At 40.1% G+C, this 19,673-nt stretch overlaps 1 protein-coding gene across 2 annotated transcripts in view; it reads right to left on the bottom strand.

Moving 5' to 3' along the window:
• The window catches only part of IGF2BP3 (insulin like growth factor 2 mRNA binding protein 3), a 115,516-nt gene that overhangs the window by 35,012 nt on the left and 60,831 nt on the right, over positions 1–19,673 (bottom strand). For both annotated transcript variants that reach the window (XM_064444434.1, XM_064444433.1), the window contains 3 exons: positions 10,670–10,721; positions 10,515–10,578; positions 1,504–1,788 (listed from right to left, as the gene is read on the bottom strand). In XM_064444434.1, coding sequence (XP_064300504.1) covers positions 1,504–1,788; positions 10,515–10,578; positions 10,670–10,721 — 401 coding nt within the window. The remainder of the gene's footprint in view (positions 1–1,503; positions 1,789–10,514; positions 10,579–10,669; positions 10,722–19,673) is intronic.

The following is a 19,673-nucleotide window of genomic DNA, read 5'->3' as shown; positions in this document are numbered from 1 at the left end:
ATTATCTGCCCTCTGCCAATAACTGCAGGTCACATACTCTTTCCATCTCTGCTTTTTGCTTCCTTCCCCTGCTCTTTCCCCCAAAGTCATAGCTGCTTCCAAACTTAACCAACCACGGTGTTTTTCAATACATCTCTATTTTTCCCCTTCTGTTATTGAAAATTCATTTTGTTTCATGATCCAATGTTTTCTAAGAAGCCCATGGCAATCTTTGGTGCAACTGGAAGCAGATTACATTTCTTTTTTTATCCCCAAAACAACGAAAAGACCATTCTTGGATTCACATATCTGTAAGTTAGCAACCTGTGATTATTTCTGCTCTACCCAGGCTTCTTTTAAGAGATAAAAGCTTTCCTTATGCCAGTCTTCCAGGATTTTTATAGTCAGTAAATTAGACATTTAGATATCACCTGAAAAATTGGTTGCCCATAGGCAAACTACAACCAAGTTCTTGTCAGGACACCACAAATCTCTTAAATCAGTGTTGTTAAACACAACAAATAGTCTCCTGGGTTACAACACACTAATGAGAGGTTGAAAGGAGCATCATGATAATCCTGGGTTTGAGGGGGGAGGGGGAGCCTGTTTGTGGGGGGTGTAATTAGAGAGGACTCCCTTATCCTCATTAACTACTCAAAACTGAAGCCACCCACCCTCACACACTGCTCATTTATAGGTCCTGCCTACTGTAACTACAGAGCTGGGCACTCATACCAGTGTACTGCTGAAGACAGCATCTTTCGCTCTTCAGTCTTAGGGGTATCCTGGAAGAATACTTTGAGTATGATCCCCACCTCCCTCTGCATCTAAGCTGAGCTCTTCCTTGTGGGTAGGGATTTAACACGCACTGAAAACAATCTCCTCCATCATCTCTAGACCCTAGTGCTCTAAGCTTCTTAAGGTCACTGAGCAGCTTGCTTTTTGCCTCCTGTGCATTTCCTTAATCTGTGTTTTGGTGTGGTCTGCAACTTGACAGCAGCGAAGGTATTCACCAGAAACACATGGGGGTGAAGTGCAAGAAGCAGCGAGGGGAGATAGGAAGGTTATTTTTAATTTGTCTCCCCCCCTCTTGAATTGAAAACATTTATAAATCCTAAGAATGCCCTAAATTAAACTAAAGCTAAAACACTTAAAGACTTGAATATGTCACCACACTGACTATATGTCCGACAGACATATTACAGCTCCTTCGGTTTCACTGTTTGTGCCAGAACCATATTAGCACACCTGTAAGCAAACTCTCTGGCATCAAGCACCATCCTACTAGCACTGTCTAGTTTCATTTTTTTAAAGAGGGAGAAACAAGTCAGCTACTATTTGAACACATGTCAAGGGCAGAATCCAGTCCTTAAATAAACCTTGCAAGAGATCTCCTATTCACTGTTACCTTCATTTGCTCTCTGACCACACAGGTTAGCTGTGAAGTTTTGCAAGTTTCCCTTTACATGGGAGATGAGGACACAACATTAAAGCTTACAATTACAGTTTTGTAAAATAACTTACTTGGACTGTGTCTGCTTTGTAATGTTTCTGATTGTTGCTCCTTCTTTCCCAATAATGGCTCCTACAAACTGCGTGGGAACCAGCATCCGTAGAGGAACATCCGACTGTGGTTTCTGCCTTGTGGTTGCACCAGGTGACCCTTGTCTTGGAGGACCCCTCTGTCCAAATCCACGTCTTCCCTGGGGATGCTGTTGTGGAGGTTGCTGGGCTGCCATTTCATCAGGGATGTACGCAACTTTCAAGGAATAGTTTTCAAGCTGAAACCCATTCAGTTTTTCTATTGCTCTATTTATTTGCAACGGGGAGAAGAGACGAGACAAAAAAACATAATCACATGCTGGGCCTTGTGAAATGACAAGTCATTCAGATATAGACTTCTGCTCTTTCTAAATCACATGACAAAGCTAAAAACTAGTTCCAAGATGAAAAGTTACATTCAAAATTCTTCAGTCAAGATTTTGATTACACAACTTTTTCCTTTCTTTTTTAAGTCACCATATTACTGACTACAAGTTAGTTCTTGTTTGCTTTGGGCTTCTGTATGCTTTAAAGTTTTTGCTGGTGCAACCCTATCAGCAAAACCTCACAGGAGACAGAGCTTATATACTCAAAAGCATTCTTTTGCCTGATTTAATTCTATTTGGGAAAGTGATTTAAATTAAAGCTGCACCAGAGGGAAAACTTTTTAGCTGCTATCACAGCACCTTCATTAGGGTTTTTGCCAGCACAGCTATTTGGCTGGAGTTTTGCAATAACTGACATAGCTATGACAGGGGTGGGGGGGGAAGGAGAGGAAAAAAGAAAAGACAGCTCCTGATTCATTGGTTCATTCTCAGCAGGAAAGAAAGCATTCAAAGCCAGTCAATGGCATTTGAAACAATACTTAGAGCTAGTCATGTTGTAGGCAAGTTTTAAAAAGTTAACCAGGAAATTAAAGCCAATGCATGTTAAATTCTCCATAGACACAAAGGTGTTAGAAGGCATTTAAAGAGTGTTTTAAGTTCTCTTGTGTTTTTAGGCAAAACAGACCCCTCTTAAATATCACAGAGGGATACTGCCCAAATGCACGCAATGCACTCACACTGTGGTCCATCACACTGAATAACCACCCAGTCACTCAGCTCTCCCTCTGCCTAGCCCTTCTTTCTAACCAAAGTGGGGACGAGTTTGCAAGTCAACCTGACCTCCTGGTCATCATCTCTTTGCAATGGGAACACAACCCTAAACTTAAAAATGCCACATTCCTGGATAGTAGAAGATCTTTCACTCACAAACGTAATAGAGTCAGTACAATTAAAGATCCAGGAAAGAGTAGGAATAACTAAGCTACACGCAGCACACTGGTAAGCTAGTGGTACAAAATTAACATGTTTGCCCAAGACATGTCAAGTTTCACTACAGAAGGTAAATTATTCAGATCATCAGCAGTAAAATCTACTGATATCACTGAAACATGCATTGATTTGGGGTAGTTTATAAATGCCAGGCTTAATCTTGGACCAAAGATTACTGATCAAATTTGTCTTTAAACAAAACCTAAATTAAAAAACAGTAGTGGGAGGGAGGGAGGTTTCCATCTCATATCAAAGAATGCACCAACATTTTCATTAAAAAGCGCCAATAACCGTATGCTCTGGAGTAAGTCCTCTGAAATTCAGAAACTTAACCCAGTCCCTCCATTCACACACATTTGCAGGAGGTTGCTGCCAGTTTAGCAAATGCTACCCTCAACAACACTTTTACTCCTGCCTCTGCTACAGAGATGAAGGACAATGGTAGCCAATCACCTAAATTTTTGAGGGTAACCGGTAAAAAACACTACTTATCTCCCAGATGTCCCACTTGACAGTCTGGTTCTCAAGCAGCTGTTGAAGCCGGGCAGCAGCTTTGCAGGTAAGCAGTGGTACATGAGTATGAGGATAACACACATCTCCCAGGGGTTGAACCAGCATCCTTGAAATACTCCAGTCAGACAGTAAAGAGCTTATGAGAAAACAACTAATTTGTGTCTTTGGGGCAGTGTTTAATAAGGTCCAGTAACAAATAAGGCCCAAGGCAATGCCAGCGAACAAGAAGGAAAGCAAAATATTGAATAACTGATCACTGCTCATTAAGTACTTCTGTTCGCCAAATGAGACACAAGTCCTTTGGGAATGGGGGGGAAAGTAATTGCTCCCATAACAGAAGAATGTCTTACAGCATATGGCAAAGAAAAGCTGGATTAAAATTTGCTGAGGCTATTTCAAAGCTGACATTTCTTAACTTTTACTCCATGAACTTTGAAAAGCATTTTATTACACAGAAAGTCATGTTTACAAAACAGTAAGGGCAGTGAGCAGCTGGACTAATGAAACTTGTGTTCCTATGGATTTGTCTCAAGATTTAGTTTCTGCATAGATTTCCAATGCCCAAAAGGCATTTTGCTAAAGTCTCTCCCTCCATGGAGATCCTGTCTGGAGAAGGGGTCCAGAGTCTTTCCTTTTTATGCAACCTGAATATACTACGTTCTTGTTGGTTGCAAATATCTGAGACCTCTGGTTTTGGGTTGAGTTTTTCTGAAAGCAGCCAAAAAGTTGGATTGCTACCAGGGAGGGAGACACACCACCAGACACTGCAGCTGCACAAGCCCTGTTTCTTTTGGAATCAAACCTCAAGATGTTGGAGAGATGAGCACCAACAATACCACGAACATGCTGGTAGGCTCCAGATTGACATCCATTCCAACTCATTCCCTTCCGTGCATTCATTTGACAAGTTTAGACATTGTTTCTTTCCCAAAATGCTTCAAGCTCCTCTGGCTTTAAAATATCTTAGACAATCCCAGCACTAATACAAAAACCTTGGATTAAATCAGTGCATGAGACTTCTCACTCTCCTTCAGAAGCTATAGGGGAGGAAAAGACTAGACTTTTTGTTTGCAACCAGGCTACATACCTATCATGTGTTCACAACAAACATACAGCAACAACTGCCATATAGAGATATATATATATGTGGCATTCTTTTCAGGAAAAGAAAGTTGGATTTTTTTCCTACTTAAGAACAATTTATAAATTGCTGAATGATTCTATACGACTATAAGCACCCTAAATTCAAAGCAAACCGAGAAAAGTTCATTTGCTGTTGTGGAAAATCAATTATGTCAGCAGTGAACAATCCCTGACCAAAGCCATACAATGACATGGAAAAATAACAGACTGAAAAAATTGGATGGCTTGTTTTTGAGCAAGTATTTGAAGGCAAACCTGTTTTAAAGTTTACTTCTCTAGTTAGATACTAAAGATACTACAGTATCTGTAGTACTCTAGACTAGAGTCTCTAGTATACTAAAGACACTACAGCAGTATTGCTTGTTTAAATTAGTCTAGATATTTATAGAGAATACTTTAAAGTTACTAATACACCTTCTGAGTCAGTGCGTTCTTCATATTTTATAGGCTGACTTGTTTTATAATTTGACTTGTCACTGGAACAAGAAGTCAGAAGAAGAGTCAGTAATTAAACATTGCTCTCCCAAGCCTTTTGTGCAACTGACATTTCCCAGGCAGGTGGTCCCACACTCTGCACTGATTTGAGCACACGCAGGGGAATGCAAAGATAACTAACTTTCAGTGATGCAGCAAATGCACAGTTCTGGTGCATTTCTGACAGAAGACACAAACCCACAGCTTTTGAGAAGTCACTTGGGCTGTTGAGCCTGGCCTTCATTCAAACATGTGACACTCATTTTAATCAATTCTGTGGGCCAAAACAACTGGAATCAGGCATGGTGATGGGTCAGCAGTCTTTCACCACCATGACATGCCTAACATTTTAGAGGCATCTAGGCACTGCTTCAGGGGGCAGGGGGAAGAAATTAAAAAGAAAAGGAAACCAAGAACAGAGATGAGTGATTAAGAACCATCTTCTAGATGGATGCAAAATCCCTGTAAAACAGCATCTAGGCCAGCACTTGCTATCAGAAGAGCCATCCCTGCTCCCTGGGAAAGCCTGAGCCTCAGAGGAAAACGAGTGACTGGTTCTTCACAGCACTAGTGACACCTGTTTCAGTCAAGGCTATCATCATTGTTGCAGTCCGTCAAATACACATTAACTCCAGCTTCTTTTGTAAAAGATATACTGGCATCGATTGACCACCTCAGAAACGGAAGTCCAAACTACAGCAACACTGCCTCTACCTTTCCACAAAGACCGCTGCCTTCCCAAACAGGGCTGGGGGCCTCCTTCCATGACTGCAAGTTAATAAAGGCCATGCCAGTTACCTCTGTCAGAGGACACTACTGGTACCTACCGAAACAACCCAAAAAACATTTTAAGCAAGGGCTAAAAGCCTTAGAGTCACTTAATGAGGACAAAGATGGAGAAAATTTCAGTAAACTTCCTCATTATGAGGTACCCTCCTCCCCTAAATTTTCTTTAAAAATTACTGTTTAGTGGAAATGGAAAATGTTTCCATTTCGTATAATAGCAAGAGCTGGCACACAGGACTCTTAGCGTAGTTCAGAATTTTATTAAAAAATTCATTAAGAGACTGCAGTGACTACTGCCTATGCCCTACTAAGATGTGTAGCAGCCTGGGTTGTATTCACATGACATCTGCTCAGAAGAAGGTCCCTACATAAAAATGAAACCTTTAAACAAATATTTTGTAATTAAGTCACCTGAGGTTTTTCCCATCAAAACGACATCTCACCACTGTCCTCCCAGCGTTCTCCCTTCTGATGCTAGTGGAGGTTAAACATCCTAGATAAATGAATACTGTAAAAGTACCAAGTCTTATGCTAGAAATCATTCATCCATTGATAGCACAATGACTCTAAGCACTAGATGGAGAAGATATTTCACTCCCACATGCAGCTTCTATGTATACCACCTTTCTTTTTCCCCTCCTTGAACTGATATATTTGCATACTGAGAAGACAGATTACACAGAAATTTTTCTTTGGCATAATGATTTTTTTTACATTAAATAAAAATATAGTTTTCATTAATATTTCTGAAAATAAAAACAAGGCAAAGAATAAATCTAAGCTTATAATAATACACCACTGAATTTTCAGTATTATCGTTCCTATGGCAACATTAGCACTGACCCGTGATGGCATGTAAAAGTATAGATACATGAACTCTTATTCATTCATCAAGGATACATGTTGTGCACACACACAGAGCTTTGTGCTTCATTGAAAGGGTAAAAAATGTGTTTCTTTTTGCAAGTATTCCAATTAAAAGGTGACCACTAATGTCTTAATGCTCAAATATACCTACTTATATTTGCAAAGACACAGATCCTGAGCTCCTTACATTGCAGTCCGCATTTAAAATACACCATCAGTTACAAGGCACAACCAACACACATACCTGAATCCTGAGCTAAAAAATAAGATCAAAAACACCTAGCCCCATACCAAAACAATATATACCCACTCCATATATGTGAGGCCAACTTTGCACAAGATTTCCCTTCCAAAATCTTGTGCACAGCTAAATCCTGTAGCATACACTAGACGCCTACACACTGGAACATTTTGGGGAGGAAAAGAGGAGGTGGTGTAACTTTTGGAGATAACAGCCATAATTTAAGTGGCAGTATATCACAAGGACATGGTCAGCACATCCTGCTGGTTGCAGTCAGGGATCAATATTGGGAGGAGAAGGAGTACCACCCTTCAGCAAGCAGCTCCCAAGCTGACTTGATACCTACCTACAGCTGGGTTGGGTTGTTCAAACTGAACCACAGGCTCCAGGCTCTGCCACTCACCCTCTGAACCCCTCTTTTCCAAATATTCCATAACCCACCACAACGTTCAATAACTGCGAGCCACAGCAATGTGCACATGTTTTGTAAGGCCCTCTCCAGTTTCTGGGAAGGATGGCAGCAGGGGAAGTTTCCAGGTTGGAACAACTACCTCCTCCTCCCAAGTGCTTGCAAGAGAAGAGGGGAAGGATGGGGTCAGAGAGATGCCTTGGCAGTCCCAGCCTTCTCTTTGCTACCCACAGTCCTGGAGAGCAAAGGGTGGTTTTTCCAGGCCTGTGCATGGCTTTGTGCTTGTACACTGCTCCACAAACCTACCAGGCTTCCCACAAGTACCTGATCTGCCACACTGGCTCCCCTGCTCTGGCCACAAAAGACAAGGAGCAGCATCCTGCTTTTTCTGCCAAGACAGCCTCATGCCTGTCCAGCTAGGAAAGAAAGGTGTCACTACAACAGGTCAAAGCCGCAGACCTCCATTCCAACTAGAAATCAGTGACTGTGCATGTCTCAGATTTTGAATGTTGTGTGCACTGTCCAGGACTTGTTTCTCAAAAGGACTGCAACATTCTTCACTGATTTCAGTTTCCAAGTTAGTTTTGGATGCAGCCCTATATTGAATGTGCTACAACTGCAGTACCAGCCTAGAGAAAAAGCCTCTGCTGCAACACTTCAACTTGCAAGACAGAAAAAGGTTCAGTTTCCTATCTGGGTGGAACGAAAAGTTTTGTTGAAAAGTAACATCCTCCAAGCAATGCATACCACACTTGTTTAGAACTGCTTATCAAAAATATCTCCAGCTTGTGTTACAGCACCTTCACCGCGCAGCGCTGCCGGTGCACACTCCAACAAGCACAGCAACGCCATACAGTCTATCCAGTGGGGAAGTAGCCAACTTTGCATGTTTCGTCAGCCAGCACTACTAACTGCGAAGTTAGCACGTGCGTTGCAAAAAGTGCAGAAAAGGCACAATTAGAACCGGGGACCCACTGTATGCAGCAGCATAGAAAACTTCACATCACAGTGTTTGCTCCAAAAGTCATGGCTAAGAGCAATCATTTACCCTAAACAGCTAAGTTTCAAAACACAAAAGCTTATCAGCTGCTGATTCTCAACAACTCTAAACAGCTTTTCTTAAAGTCAGTTTTTGTTACCCCTTGTACTGCATAGGCTGACCAACACAGCCTTTTATCAGCTATCAGCACTCATATACCACTCCCCCTCCGCAGCCACTGCTGTCCACCACAGCCAGTTCCAAGAAGCAAAGCTAGGCCACGTCTGGGAAAACCATTCAGTTGAAACACCACCACAGCCACTACAGAAAAGCACACACATACAGGTCTGATAGTGATTCTTCATTGTAATTCCTCACAGGTTTTTTTCTAGAAAAACCTCTATCTGGCCACTTCTCTTAGGGGTTTCTAAATGGCTGCAAGGTTGCATCCTGGAGCCAGCCCATCTGAGCTAACATTTTCTGTACAGAAGATTGATTTATCCCCTTAGAAACCACTGTGTCTGAATCAAACCATTCACAAAAGTAAACCAAGGCTCCTGCACTTGCTCTATCTGTTCAAGGCAACCAAACTCTGTCATCATTCAAGCTGTATCCCTTCAGGTCCTCCTCCAACATTCGTGGTAGACACTAATTCACCTGCTTTCAAACTCAGGAAATTCAGTTATCGTCATGTGATTTCTCACGCAAAACAATATTTTAATACTTTAATCTCAGACACTTCTTCACAGTCTTGGCTTGCCTCAACATTTCCTCAGGATTAACCTTAAATTTTAATAAGTACAGGTTTGGGGGTTGGGGAGGGGGGGGAAGAAGCTATATGTTGTTGTTTTCAACTACAGAAGGCTGAAGTTGAAGAACTGCACAAATCCAGGAACCCATATCACAGATGACAGACAGCTCAAAAATATACCTCATGCTTCTTTCCATGGTATTTTAGGTACTTCCTTCTTGCATTTTCAAAGAAGGAACTGGTACATGTAGCATTAATTTTTAACATTGCACCATAGAACTAGAAATTCAGTGGTTTTCTTATTTACGGTGCAACAGAATTAAAAACAACAGAAGAACCTGAAAAAGAACTTGTCAAACAATTCAGGTTTTGAGAAAAGTTGAATAGTGAATTCAAGAAAAGCATTGTTTCCTTCAGCTCCAGTGTACAAAGGAGACACCACTGACACAAGTTTCCCATCACAGTTGTTTAGAATACACTAACAAGTAACCTAACACTTTGAAAGATTAAATACATGTGTTGCATTCAAATTACACAGAAGTCGTAATTACTTAATTATATGTACAAATATTATTTCATTTGTAATTTTGAATTAATGCATACCATAAGCATACTCTGCATCTTAACTGCTGATTTTAGTTAGCCACAAGGTGGCAGAAATTTCCAAGTTAAAATAAAAATATTGTAGGCTATTCCATGGGTTTGGTTGTTTAAACTGCTAGCACTAGAAAGAAGAGAAAATATGTTTATGTCACCACATTGAAAATTAAGGAACACACAAGTCCTTTTTCTGCTTGTGGTGGAAAATCAAAATTAAACCTATGGTGTAATATATAATATGGATGTTTAAAATGGAAAAGGATATACAACCATTTATTAGGTAAAGCATTATAATATAGATATTAACATTTAAAAATAAAGTTATCAATTACTGAAGATACAAGCAAGCATAAAATACATGGCCTAAAGGTCAGAGAGTCCAAATAAATTATTTTGGATATTTGGATTATGACCTTTTGCGTGTTTGGAAGAAGAATTACATTTTCTAATTCAAAAAAATACAATTTAAGGGAAAAGTGATCGCAAAACAGAAACAAAGAGGAGAAGAGTGCAGGTACTACCAGAAGACAGACATAGAACAACCAACACTGTAAAAGGGTATCACACAGCTTTTTTAAAACATGGCTAAAAATCATTAAGCAATAACTCCTGTCCTCTGTCAGTGGCAAATCACTAACTTTATGCCCTTGCCAGTCAGATAATTTTACCCAAATTTTCAGCTTTTGAAATTGATTTATTTTTAATCAAAGGGCAGGAAAATTTATGACAAAATAGCAAATTAAGGTAAAGCACACAAGTCTTGGTGAGGGGAAGACCAAGAGGCTTTCTTGAAAGTTAATGCTTACATTGCAATTTTATATGTAACTTCACTTCTGATTAATTTATCAATAAAATTATAACATCAATTCCGAAATGCAAGTTAGCCAACAGTAGCAAGTAAATAAGATACTTACTGTCTAGCCTGGTCCTTATTGCCATATGTTACATTTACAACTGCAGTCTCCGTGTCAGTGTTCACTAGAGAGGAAAACACAATGAAAAGAAATAAGATCAGTGTGCACTCCCTTCCCACTACAAATTTAAAAGCAATTTGAGAGTAGAGCCATACCTTGCTCACAGTTCTCCACTGTTCCATATTGAGCTAACAAACTATCCAGCACCTATCAAGGGGTAAGAGAAATTACAGATTTCAATTTCAAAACATTAACAAAACAACAAAAAAGCCTGCAAAGCCACTAAAATTTGTAATAATTTTATAAGAACATACAGCATTCAAGACATCCACTCCAATGAGGAAGAAGTGTTAACCATTTTGGGAAAAACAAGCACATATTGCTCTTTTTTTCCTCACTTGAAAAAAATCTGCATTTAAAACCTCACAAATGTGAAGGCAGAACATAACTCCAAGAAGTCACACTGCACTGCAAGTCCCAAACTTTAAAAATAAACCTCCAAATCACCTGTTCTCCAAGTGCACTAAAACAGAGGCAAGAAGAATTAGAGAAGAGCAAATCTGGAATAAAATCTTTCCATGTATCCCAGGCACATATACGTAACTTTGCCACTGTTTGGGTTTGGTTTTTTTTCCCTCCCAGTACACTTAGGTCATGCATAAAAATGTTCTCATCTTACTTAGAGGGGACTTGTCTACATAGAGACGTTAACCAGAACAACAGCACATCAAAAGCTGTTCCACAATTACTTTGACAGTTTTCCCAAAGACTCATTCGAGAAGAAACACTAGCAAGAACATCGTCACAATTATTTGAAAGTCACAATTAATTTGTCATTTGGTAGAAAGCTAGGGAAGAACAGGTAAAAACACATGACAAGGGGCAAAAGAAATCTGAATAAAGTAGTTTTATTTGGCATAATTTGTTTTATTCCAGTCCAATAGAGGATGAAAAGGGGCAAGATACAATGAGACTTTTAGGAAAGTCAAGGTGTCAGAATATTCCAGTAAACACACTGAATTACCCACAGTTGTATTGCTTCCAAAAAATCACATTGTATATACCTTATTTTCTTCCTGGTGGGAAATAACATTCCAGAAAACAGTGTCTGCAGCAGTAACTAACACAGAACACAAGTGCACCATTGTGGTTTGTTGTATCCTAATATTTTGTCTCAAGAAATAAAACAATGCTGGAAAAGTTCACAATTTACACCAAGAAGTAAACTTGCAGCCTCTTCTGTGACCAAAGTGCCATTCTTCACATCAGTTAGTCTCTTAAGGCAAAATGTCAGAATGAAAAGGTAGAAGTGAGGAAAGTAACAGGCATCAACGAGAAGCTGCACAGATGCGTGTTTAAGTACACTTCTACTTGGTATAACCAACAACTGAGTGTGCACAAAACCCCAGCCCCTAAAAATGTAAAATTCAGAGTCTACATCCACATGAGATTAAGAATTCAAAATTACATTGATGTACTGTATACTTTTACTACAAATATAAAGGACATTTTTAAGATAAATTGCAGTTTATATGCCCAAACTTAATGACAACTTACATCAGTATAATTTCCAATCTTTACTACCTATTAAAATTGAAATTGCATGCAGACATTTCGAAGGTAATGTTTCAAAACAGGTAATTAAAAGGTGATGCACTGCTCGCCAAGACTGAGCCATGCATTGCTACTTTTAACTGCAGAATTTCCCCCTCCTTCTTGTATAAGGTCCAGTAAGATTTCTTGGCAACAGTTTTGTTTTCATAGACAAGTTGTTAATTGTCCTTTCCTCCTACAAGCAGAGATTAGCCTATTCTGAGAGTTTGTCTTTTCAATCCCCTAAAAACCCATTTTTCTGCCACTCCTAAGATCTGGCAATTTGAAACTAAGCAAATTTCAGAGTAAACTTTTCCTAAATATTACTGAAGCAAAGATGCTCATGGGGATTAAAATAAAAAGTCTATGGAAGATCCTTTTAAGACAATTGAAACCTTGGCACGGTTGAGTGGGAGAGTTGCAAGGTCTTGCCATACTGTTAAGACTGTTGCCATACTTCCATGCAAGCCAGGAGAGTCACTGCATGAGATTAGAGGAAAGCCTTCTACCTTAGACAGCTTCAATGGTAATTGTGCCTCCACTGAAATCAGCGGGTGTACAGAATCTCAGGTGGGGTCAGGGTTTTAAAACAAGAAAAGCAGAGTAAGTCCCTGGCTCAGAGACCCATTTTGAGATGTTTATTTGAAACAGGATACTGAAGAGTTCATTAGTCTGGTAAAGCAATTTCTTTGTCCCTACAGTATGTCAACACCCATGCCTCATTACACAGCAGACCATACTACAATGTGAGCTAACGTCTTCAGTTAGTTAAGACAAATTTTTATTACATTTGAACTATGCAGACCAGCAGCTCGTGCCCACCCTGGCCCAAAGCTGCATCACTTAAGTCACAGGATTTAATTTTCATCCTTAAACTTACAGGAAAAGAGCAAAGCTGGAATGCCAGAGGTACCACCAGACTTTGCTGGATAATAGTTAATTGATATTTTGTAAACTATTTCCATATTAAATTTATAATCTGGGCTAAGCATACCTTTACATGAAGACCCACATACTAAAGTCACCAGCTTCACCAAGAAGAGGAATGCTTTAAAACTGACTCCACACAACTCTCTAGAAGATACTACATTCTCTAAGAGCTACTACTTCCAACATGTTTCTGATCAGCCATCAAAAACCTCTCAACACCCTAGCCTTGAGTCTGCTCCAAGAAGACTAAGAACCAAAAGGCTCCTTTGCTGTTAGTGCTGAGGAATAGCCAGCACACACAGCATCCCACTCCTCCTCACCAGTTCTCCACTTATACTGCTCCTTAATCCTCTTGTGAGCTGTCTCAGTCAGAGACAGTGTCCATCTGGGCTTTAATCCAGGTGATTTGAGTTCCTGTGTTCTTAAAAGAGTTGCTTTACCAAACAGATTTATAAGAAGTTTCCTCAAAGGATTGGAGCTTTAACTGAAATGAGAAACAATCCTCTTGGATCAAAAGACTTTGCTCTCTGCAGCACTGTCCTCAGTAGACACTTGTATTTTCATCACCACCAGTCTTGTGCAGCAGCAAGATTCTAAGTGTGCTAAACACCACAGGGCTAGACTTTTAACCAGGCTGTATTTAAAATGCACTAGTAAAAAAGTTTCTGCAGTGGTCAGGGTATATATGTGTGTGCGTGTGAGGAGCAAGCTTCGTGGGTAAGAAAAATTTTAACTGAACCAGCTGATCTAGTTGGGAGAAGTCATTGCCACTGTGTTCAAAGCCAGATCCTCTATCATAACTCACTTTCAAAACACAAAACAACTTCTGCATGTGTTCCTTGCTTCACATGTATTTACTGCAACAGCCAGTTTCTATTCACATCCTTCAGTTTTTCATACTTCTCTTCACACTGTCTTTTCCCTCTCCCCAAATTTTTTTCTCTCTAGCCCAAAGCCTCTAGTTCTGCTGCAAAACAAACATGTTTTGTTTAAGCTGCTCTTCCGTAACACTCCTCGTGTACAGCCTTGTTGGGCAATCAGAGCAAAATTCAAAGCCAAGTTGGTGGTGCAGCAGCAATTCTGATGAGCAGCTGAAAAGAAAAGTTTATTTGTACAAATATTTAATCTAAGCTAGGAAAAAAGTCTTTCCTTTTCTTGAGCTCTCCTTCTAGCATTTGTCTAAATTGGGTCTCCTGCTCTTGTTATAGCACAGATGTCTCTCTCACAAAAAGCTGCAGTCTTATACTGTGGACTTTCATTCATCAGGCTCTAAAAGCCAATTCTGACTTCATTATAAACAGCATTACCCTACACCAAGCCCCACAAATCGAGGCTGCTTTACAAGGAAAAGAGAAACAAGGAAACGTTACTCTTCAGTAGAGCTGAGAGCTCAAAGCACACATTAAAATATCCTGGTTCTCATGCAGATTTCACAGGTTTACAAGTAGCACCTTTGAACAAACCAGAGCAGTTGTTTTCTGCGCTTTCAGAACAGACTATTCCATACACATCGTCTTATGGTGCTGTAGGATTTCTGCCCTATGCCATAAGCAAATTAGTCTCAAGACATCTGGTCCATAAACACAGTTGTCCATATTGTTTCTGTCACACACACATTTAGCAATGGGAACTTCCCAGTGGTGCTGCAGAACCTGAAGTTACTTTCTCCACTTGTCTAGAGCAAATCCATTAGACCACCACCCTTGCGCTCCCATGACTCCTGTCATGTTGGTTGGGAGTTAAAATTAGACAACACAACTGAAATTACAAATAACAGAGGCAGAAAAAGACACAGGATGGTTAAGGTTATCCGATAAAAGACCACATGGAAAATTTTAGCTGCAGACTTTGAGTGTTCCAGGTGATTTTAAAAAGGGGGGGGAGGAAAAAAAAAAAGAGAGAGTCAGGCAACAATACAAACAGGGAGAAGTTGCTACTGCAAGTGGCTTTTGATTTAACAGTAGAGAGGTGGGGTGAAAGAAAACAGAAGAACCAGGTAAGGAAGGGATGGGATGAGTACACAGAGGAATACTGATATCTTTCCAGATACCAAGCCTAGCTGAACCACACACTTCCAATCTCTGTTGGTATATTTAAGTCCACAAATACAAAAGAGCTATTTTAGATTATCTTAATGCAGCACAACTACGATGCAACACCTACCAGGCCCTGGTGTGCTAATATTTGCAACACAGCACGAGCAGAGACAGCATTTTGTGACTTCGATGCGTGAAACAGGACCTCAGCAGTGCCACCATTGCTCTTGCAGCCCCGCTAGCTGCAAAAAGGGTCTTCAAAGCACCTTCAGTTTGTCTTAACCTTTTCATTGGTAAAACACGTATCCCCAGAGGGGGCCCAGCTAGCATGGCTTTACAGGGAAGATTAAATATGAAACCCCTAATAAATCCCTGAGGAAGCAGTCATTTTTGAAAGGTGTAATTGGAGGATGTAAAAAGGCTACATCACCTATGTGGAGACCATGGTGGACAGGTGAGCTTGGTTCCAGGCCATCCAGCACACCTCCTAGCCTGGGGAACTTCTCTGGACCACTGCTGCCAGCCAGAGCCCCAACATGGCAACTTTACCCATTTTCACCAAAAACAAGGTCAGAGCACATTGGTCCCTTGTAAAGGCAGAGCAGCATTGACATGGAGTACCTAAACCAACACGTGATCTACTGGGACAAAGTTATTCCTCCAAAACCTTGTGAAGGCATTTGAATAGGCAAAGACAATTTGCAATGGCTCAACACATTGCAGCATGTGGTGATGGTGTTTTTCATCTTGTAGGCCCTCCAATACTCAGTTTACTGTCTCATGAAACCATGACCATAGTCTGGAAGAATCAGAAAAATAAGTCTGGAAGCTGCTGAAGTCATTGTTTGCACACACCAGAAAGGCAGCGCCTGAAAACAATAACTCTGGCTTATTTACCACATCCCATACAAACCCTGGAGTGAATTCTTCTCCTGGGAACTTACAGTTATATCCAAATGTTCAAAACTATTAATAAAGTTTACCCTATAATACAATTCTGTTTAGGTGGTATTACCAGGGTTTTAAGAATGTGAAGCTGAACCACAAAGAACAAAGCCAAAATTGTCAAAGGAACTACTAATTGAGTGGCTAATTTGGACACCAAGGGCTCGATTTTCCACAGTGCTCAGCACGTCTGTGCTTTCAAAGTGCAGCTTCAAAGCCACTTTCGGTAGCAAGGAGAAGATGGCACTTCGGCAAGACAGACCTTAGGCTCGTCACAAGACGAACTGAAGACGACAAGGCACACTGTTAGCAAGTAATAGCAACTTTTGCTTACACAGTTTGCACAGCACCAGATACCAGAATGTGCAGAATTCAATTTGCCATGGCAGTATTCGATTCCCCTAACCAAAGGGGTTTGTCCTCCTGAAAGTCCTTGACTTGCTGCAAAATTAAGAAAGTGTGTGGTGAGTAACTGGGACACAACTATTGCAGACAAGTCATCTTCACTGCACACGCTGGACTTATTAGTTGACAGCAGAGCCATCCTCCGACCCCAGCCAATGTCCCTCCCTACAAGTTCTAAAGAGCAAACACTAGGTCCCTATTCATCTTGCTCCCATTATGGAACATCTGAAAAGCTCAATTAAAAAAATAAGGAGGTAAGAGAAGATGTGGACTATTCACCTTTTGTGTTTCAAATTAAGCAAAAGATATAAAGCAACTGAAAATAGGTTTCAGGTAGAACATCACATGCAGCCGTAGCTACAACTGTTGTAACCTACTCCACATACTACATGTGTTTATAAGTGTTTCCAGATAATACTGCTGGATCATTTAAATTCTTGTGCGTGTGTATATACACACACACGCACACCCCTATGTATATAAAATTAAAAGGTAATGGAAAGAGATGACTAAATGCTTTAAAACCACACTAGTATTCAAGAATGACATTTAAAAGGACCTGCCTTAAAACTGCTAAATCAAAAAGCAAATCACAGGAAGTATAATTAGCATAATTTACAGATGGAAGAAGGTTAGCTTTTAAAGAAAAAATTAAGAGGAATCCTACAAGTGTAAGCAACATTATAAACCATTACAGATTAAGATCAGCATCAGAACTCCCTCTCCCTCCTTTTAAATAAAAATTCATACAATGGAAAAAATTCACTGAGAGAGTATTCTAATGAAGCTCTGAAAATACAAGAAATTGCCCAGGTACCGGATGCAGCAGGAAAAAAGTTCCTGTGTGCTTTCATGTTCCCACATAACACCCTAAGCTGGAAAGAGTCTGTGTGATAGGGAAGAAAGATTAGTGTGTATTACACTAAGGAGGTATGGGATGAGAGAAAAAAGATCATACTATCAAGGCTGACAAATGGCATTAAATGGTCTCCAAGGTTAAAAAAAGTACTTGAGAAATGTTTAGAGACAGGAAAAAACCTTATTAGATGCATGGGTGGCCTCCTTCACAGAAAGATTAAAGGGAGCAGGATAATTCAGTTTGGAAAGGAGCAAGAGGGAATATGATACAGGTATTATGAAATAACGAATCATGTAGAGATGGCCAAATTGGCAGCTTCTATTCACCCTTCATCTAAATTTAATGAAAACAAGTCTGAAAACACAGAGAAATAAGTATTTATGCAACATTATCTGAATGCAATTAAGCACTGCACAGTATCTGCTATAATACTTTATTACTCTCCCCTCTCCTCATGCTAAAGGTGTAACTTCAAGAGCAGTTTCAGATAGTGTCAGCATTTATGAGCCAGGTAGCACTAATGCAAACACTCCTGATTCTGTCCTCATCCTGATTTCTACAAAATTAAAAAGCACCATCACACAGGTTGGTCCTTAAAGGCAGCAACTGCTGTTTTATGCAGCTAGTCCCCATTCCCAGGATCTCTTTGTGGGCACTGCTGGGGCCCCCCTCCTCCTCCCCCAACAGACGGGCTACCAGGACATTTCTGCGGCTGGGCGTGAGGGAAGGATCACATGCCGGGCTGGCAGATGGGTGTTGTGAAACGTAGTGGGAAGCAGCAGCAACACTAGCTCATGTTCATCTGCCTCCTCTCGCATCAAGGCGGACAGTTTAAGTGGAAACACTCTCCACTACTTCTACGATCTCATTTGTAGTTTGCCAAAGGGAAGGGGAAAAAAAAAAGGCAGCTATAAAAGCATCACTATCCAGTGAGCATCCATTGCCCAACTTTGATTAAATGATAGACTACACAAAGCAAGGGAGCCAGCAAACTTTAAAAGAACGTTTGGAAAATACACTGGGATTAAGGACAAATTTTCTGCTTTACTCACAACACTACATTGAAATAAAATTGGTGCTTTATTGGCAGTTTCAATACCTTCCTGTGGAGGCACCCAGCACTGGTCTCTGTCAGGAAGACTGCTACTCAGCCCCACAGTGCAAGTTGCCATGTCCTGCTCAGTGCCATGAAAACCAGAAAGGAAGCAGTTACTTTTTTTTTTTCCTTTCCCCCATCCACCTTTCCATCCTCCAAATTTTGTTAACTCCATATAGTTACAGAAAATGTGTTCTTTTTATCTGGAAGATTTATCAGGGAGAATTGTATTTCTTCTATACACTTTACTCTTTTCTCTGTGTGTGCACAAGGCAGTTTTGAAAGCTATTTGCTGTAGCTATTAAGAAGTCTTGAGGCCACTTCATTAATGCTCTACAAGGCTGGTGCTAGTCTGATATTTTTAGTTTCAGCATAATAATAGTTTGTTCATTTAAAATAAAGCAAGCCTTCTGTAAGTTGGAAACCTGCAACTATGACAGAAAACTGACAGACTAAAAATCAATTTTTTTAATCATCTTTTGGAACCTTTCAACAATTACAAGTTCCAAGAAATCTTTTGACAAGATCACAGGAATAATTTCATGAAGAGGACACACTTACAAAAAACATTCCTTCTGGTCCAGGTCTACTACCATCTACATTGTAGAAACAGAGTCAAGTCACTACTTGATACTAGTGAAATATTTCCTGGGAAGATTGTCCCATACTCAAACATTAAACATTTTCTCTAGGATCTGTTTATACCTATCTAAAAATGATAGAAGGAATCCATAGAGGAAAATCTTGTAAAATGGATTTAGTTCAGATTAGCAGAGATAAAAAAGTATATTAGAACTCAGATGGAGATCACATCTGAGATGTTCCCTCTATTGTGCACAAGAGTCAAGATGACAAGCTTTCAGGAAAAAGATAAGTCTTTAACAACCATTTCATGAATATATTAAGATCTCTTTATAACCAAGAAAAACTATAAAAAGATTGAAGCATTTTACTTGAGTTATATTTACAGGATTCCCCTTCCCCCTTTTTAAATTGATCATCCATAAGATACATGCCACACCTTTGGCTTCCCAGCAGTCCTACAAAGGGACAGCACTGCTGTAGATGAGACATTTAAGAGAAGGCTTGGCCACTAAACAATGAGTCTGAAATACAGGAGACTACTGAAGGGAAGGAGTTATCTGCATTTACAGAGGCTTACGGACACACAGCTGGGTTCCTGGGTATTCTCATAGAAAACTTTCCCTCGAGCTGTCAGTGCATGTTGCCTACCTCACCTCCCTAGTTATTTTGCTGGCATGTCAACACTCCTGTACTTGAATGCAGATCTTCAG

Source organism: Phalacrocorax carbo, chromosome 2 (assembly GCF_963921805.1).
Source record: "Phalacrocorax carbo chromosome 2, bPhaCar2.1, whole genome shotgun sequence".
Classification (NCBI taxonomy): Eukaryota; Metazoa; Chordata; class Aves; order Suliformes; family Phalacrocoracidae; genus Phalacrocorax; species Phalacrocorax carbo.
This window is presented reverse-complemented; position numbering and strand designations above follow the sequence as displayed.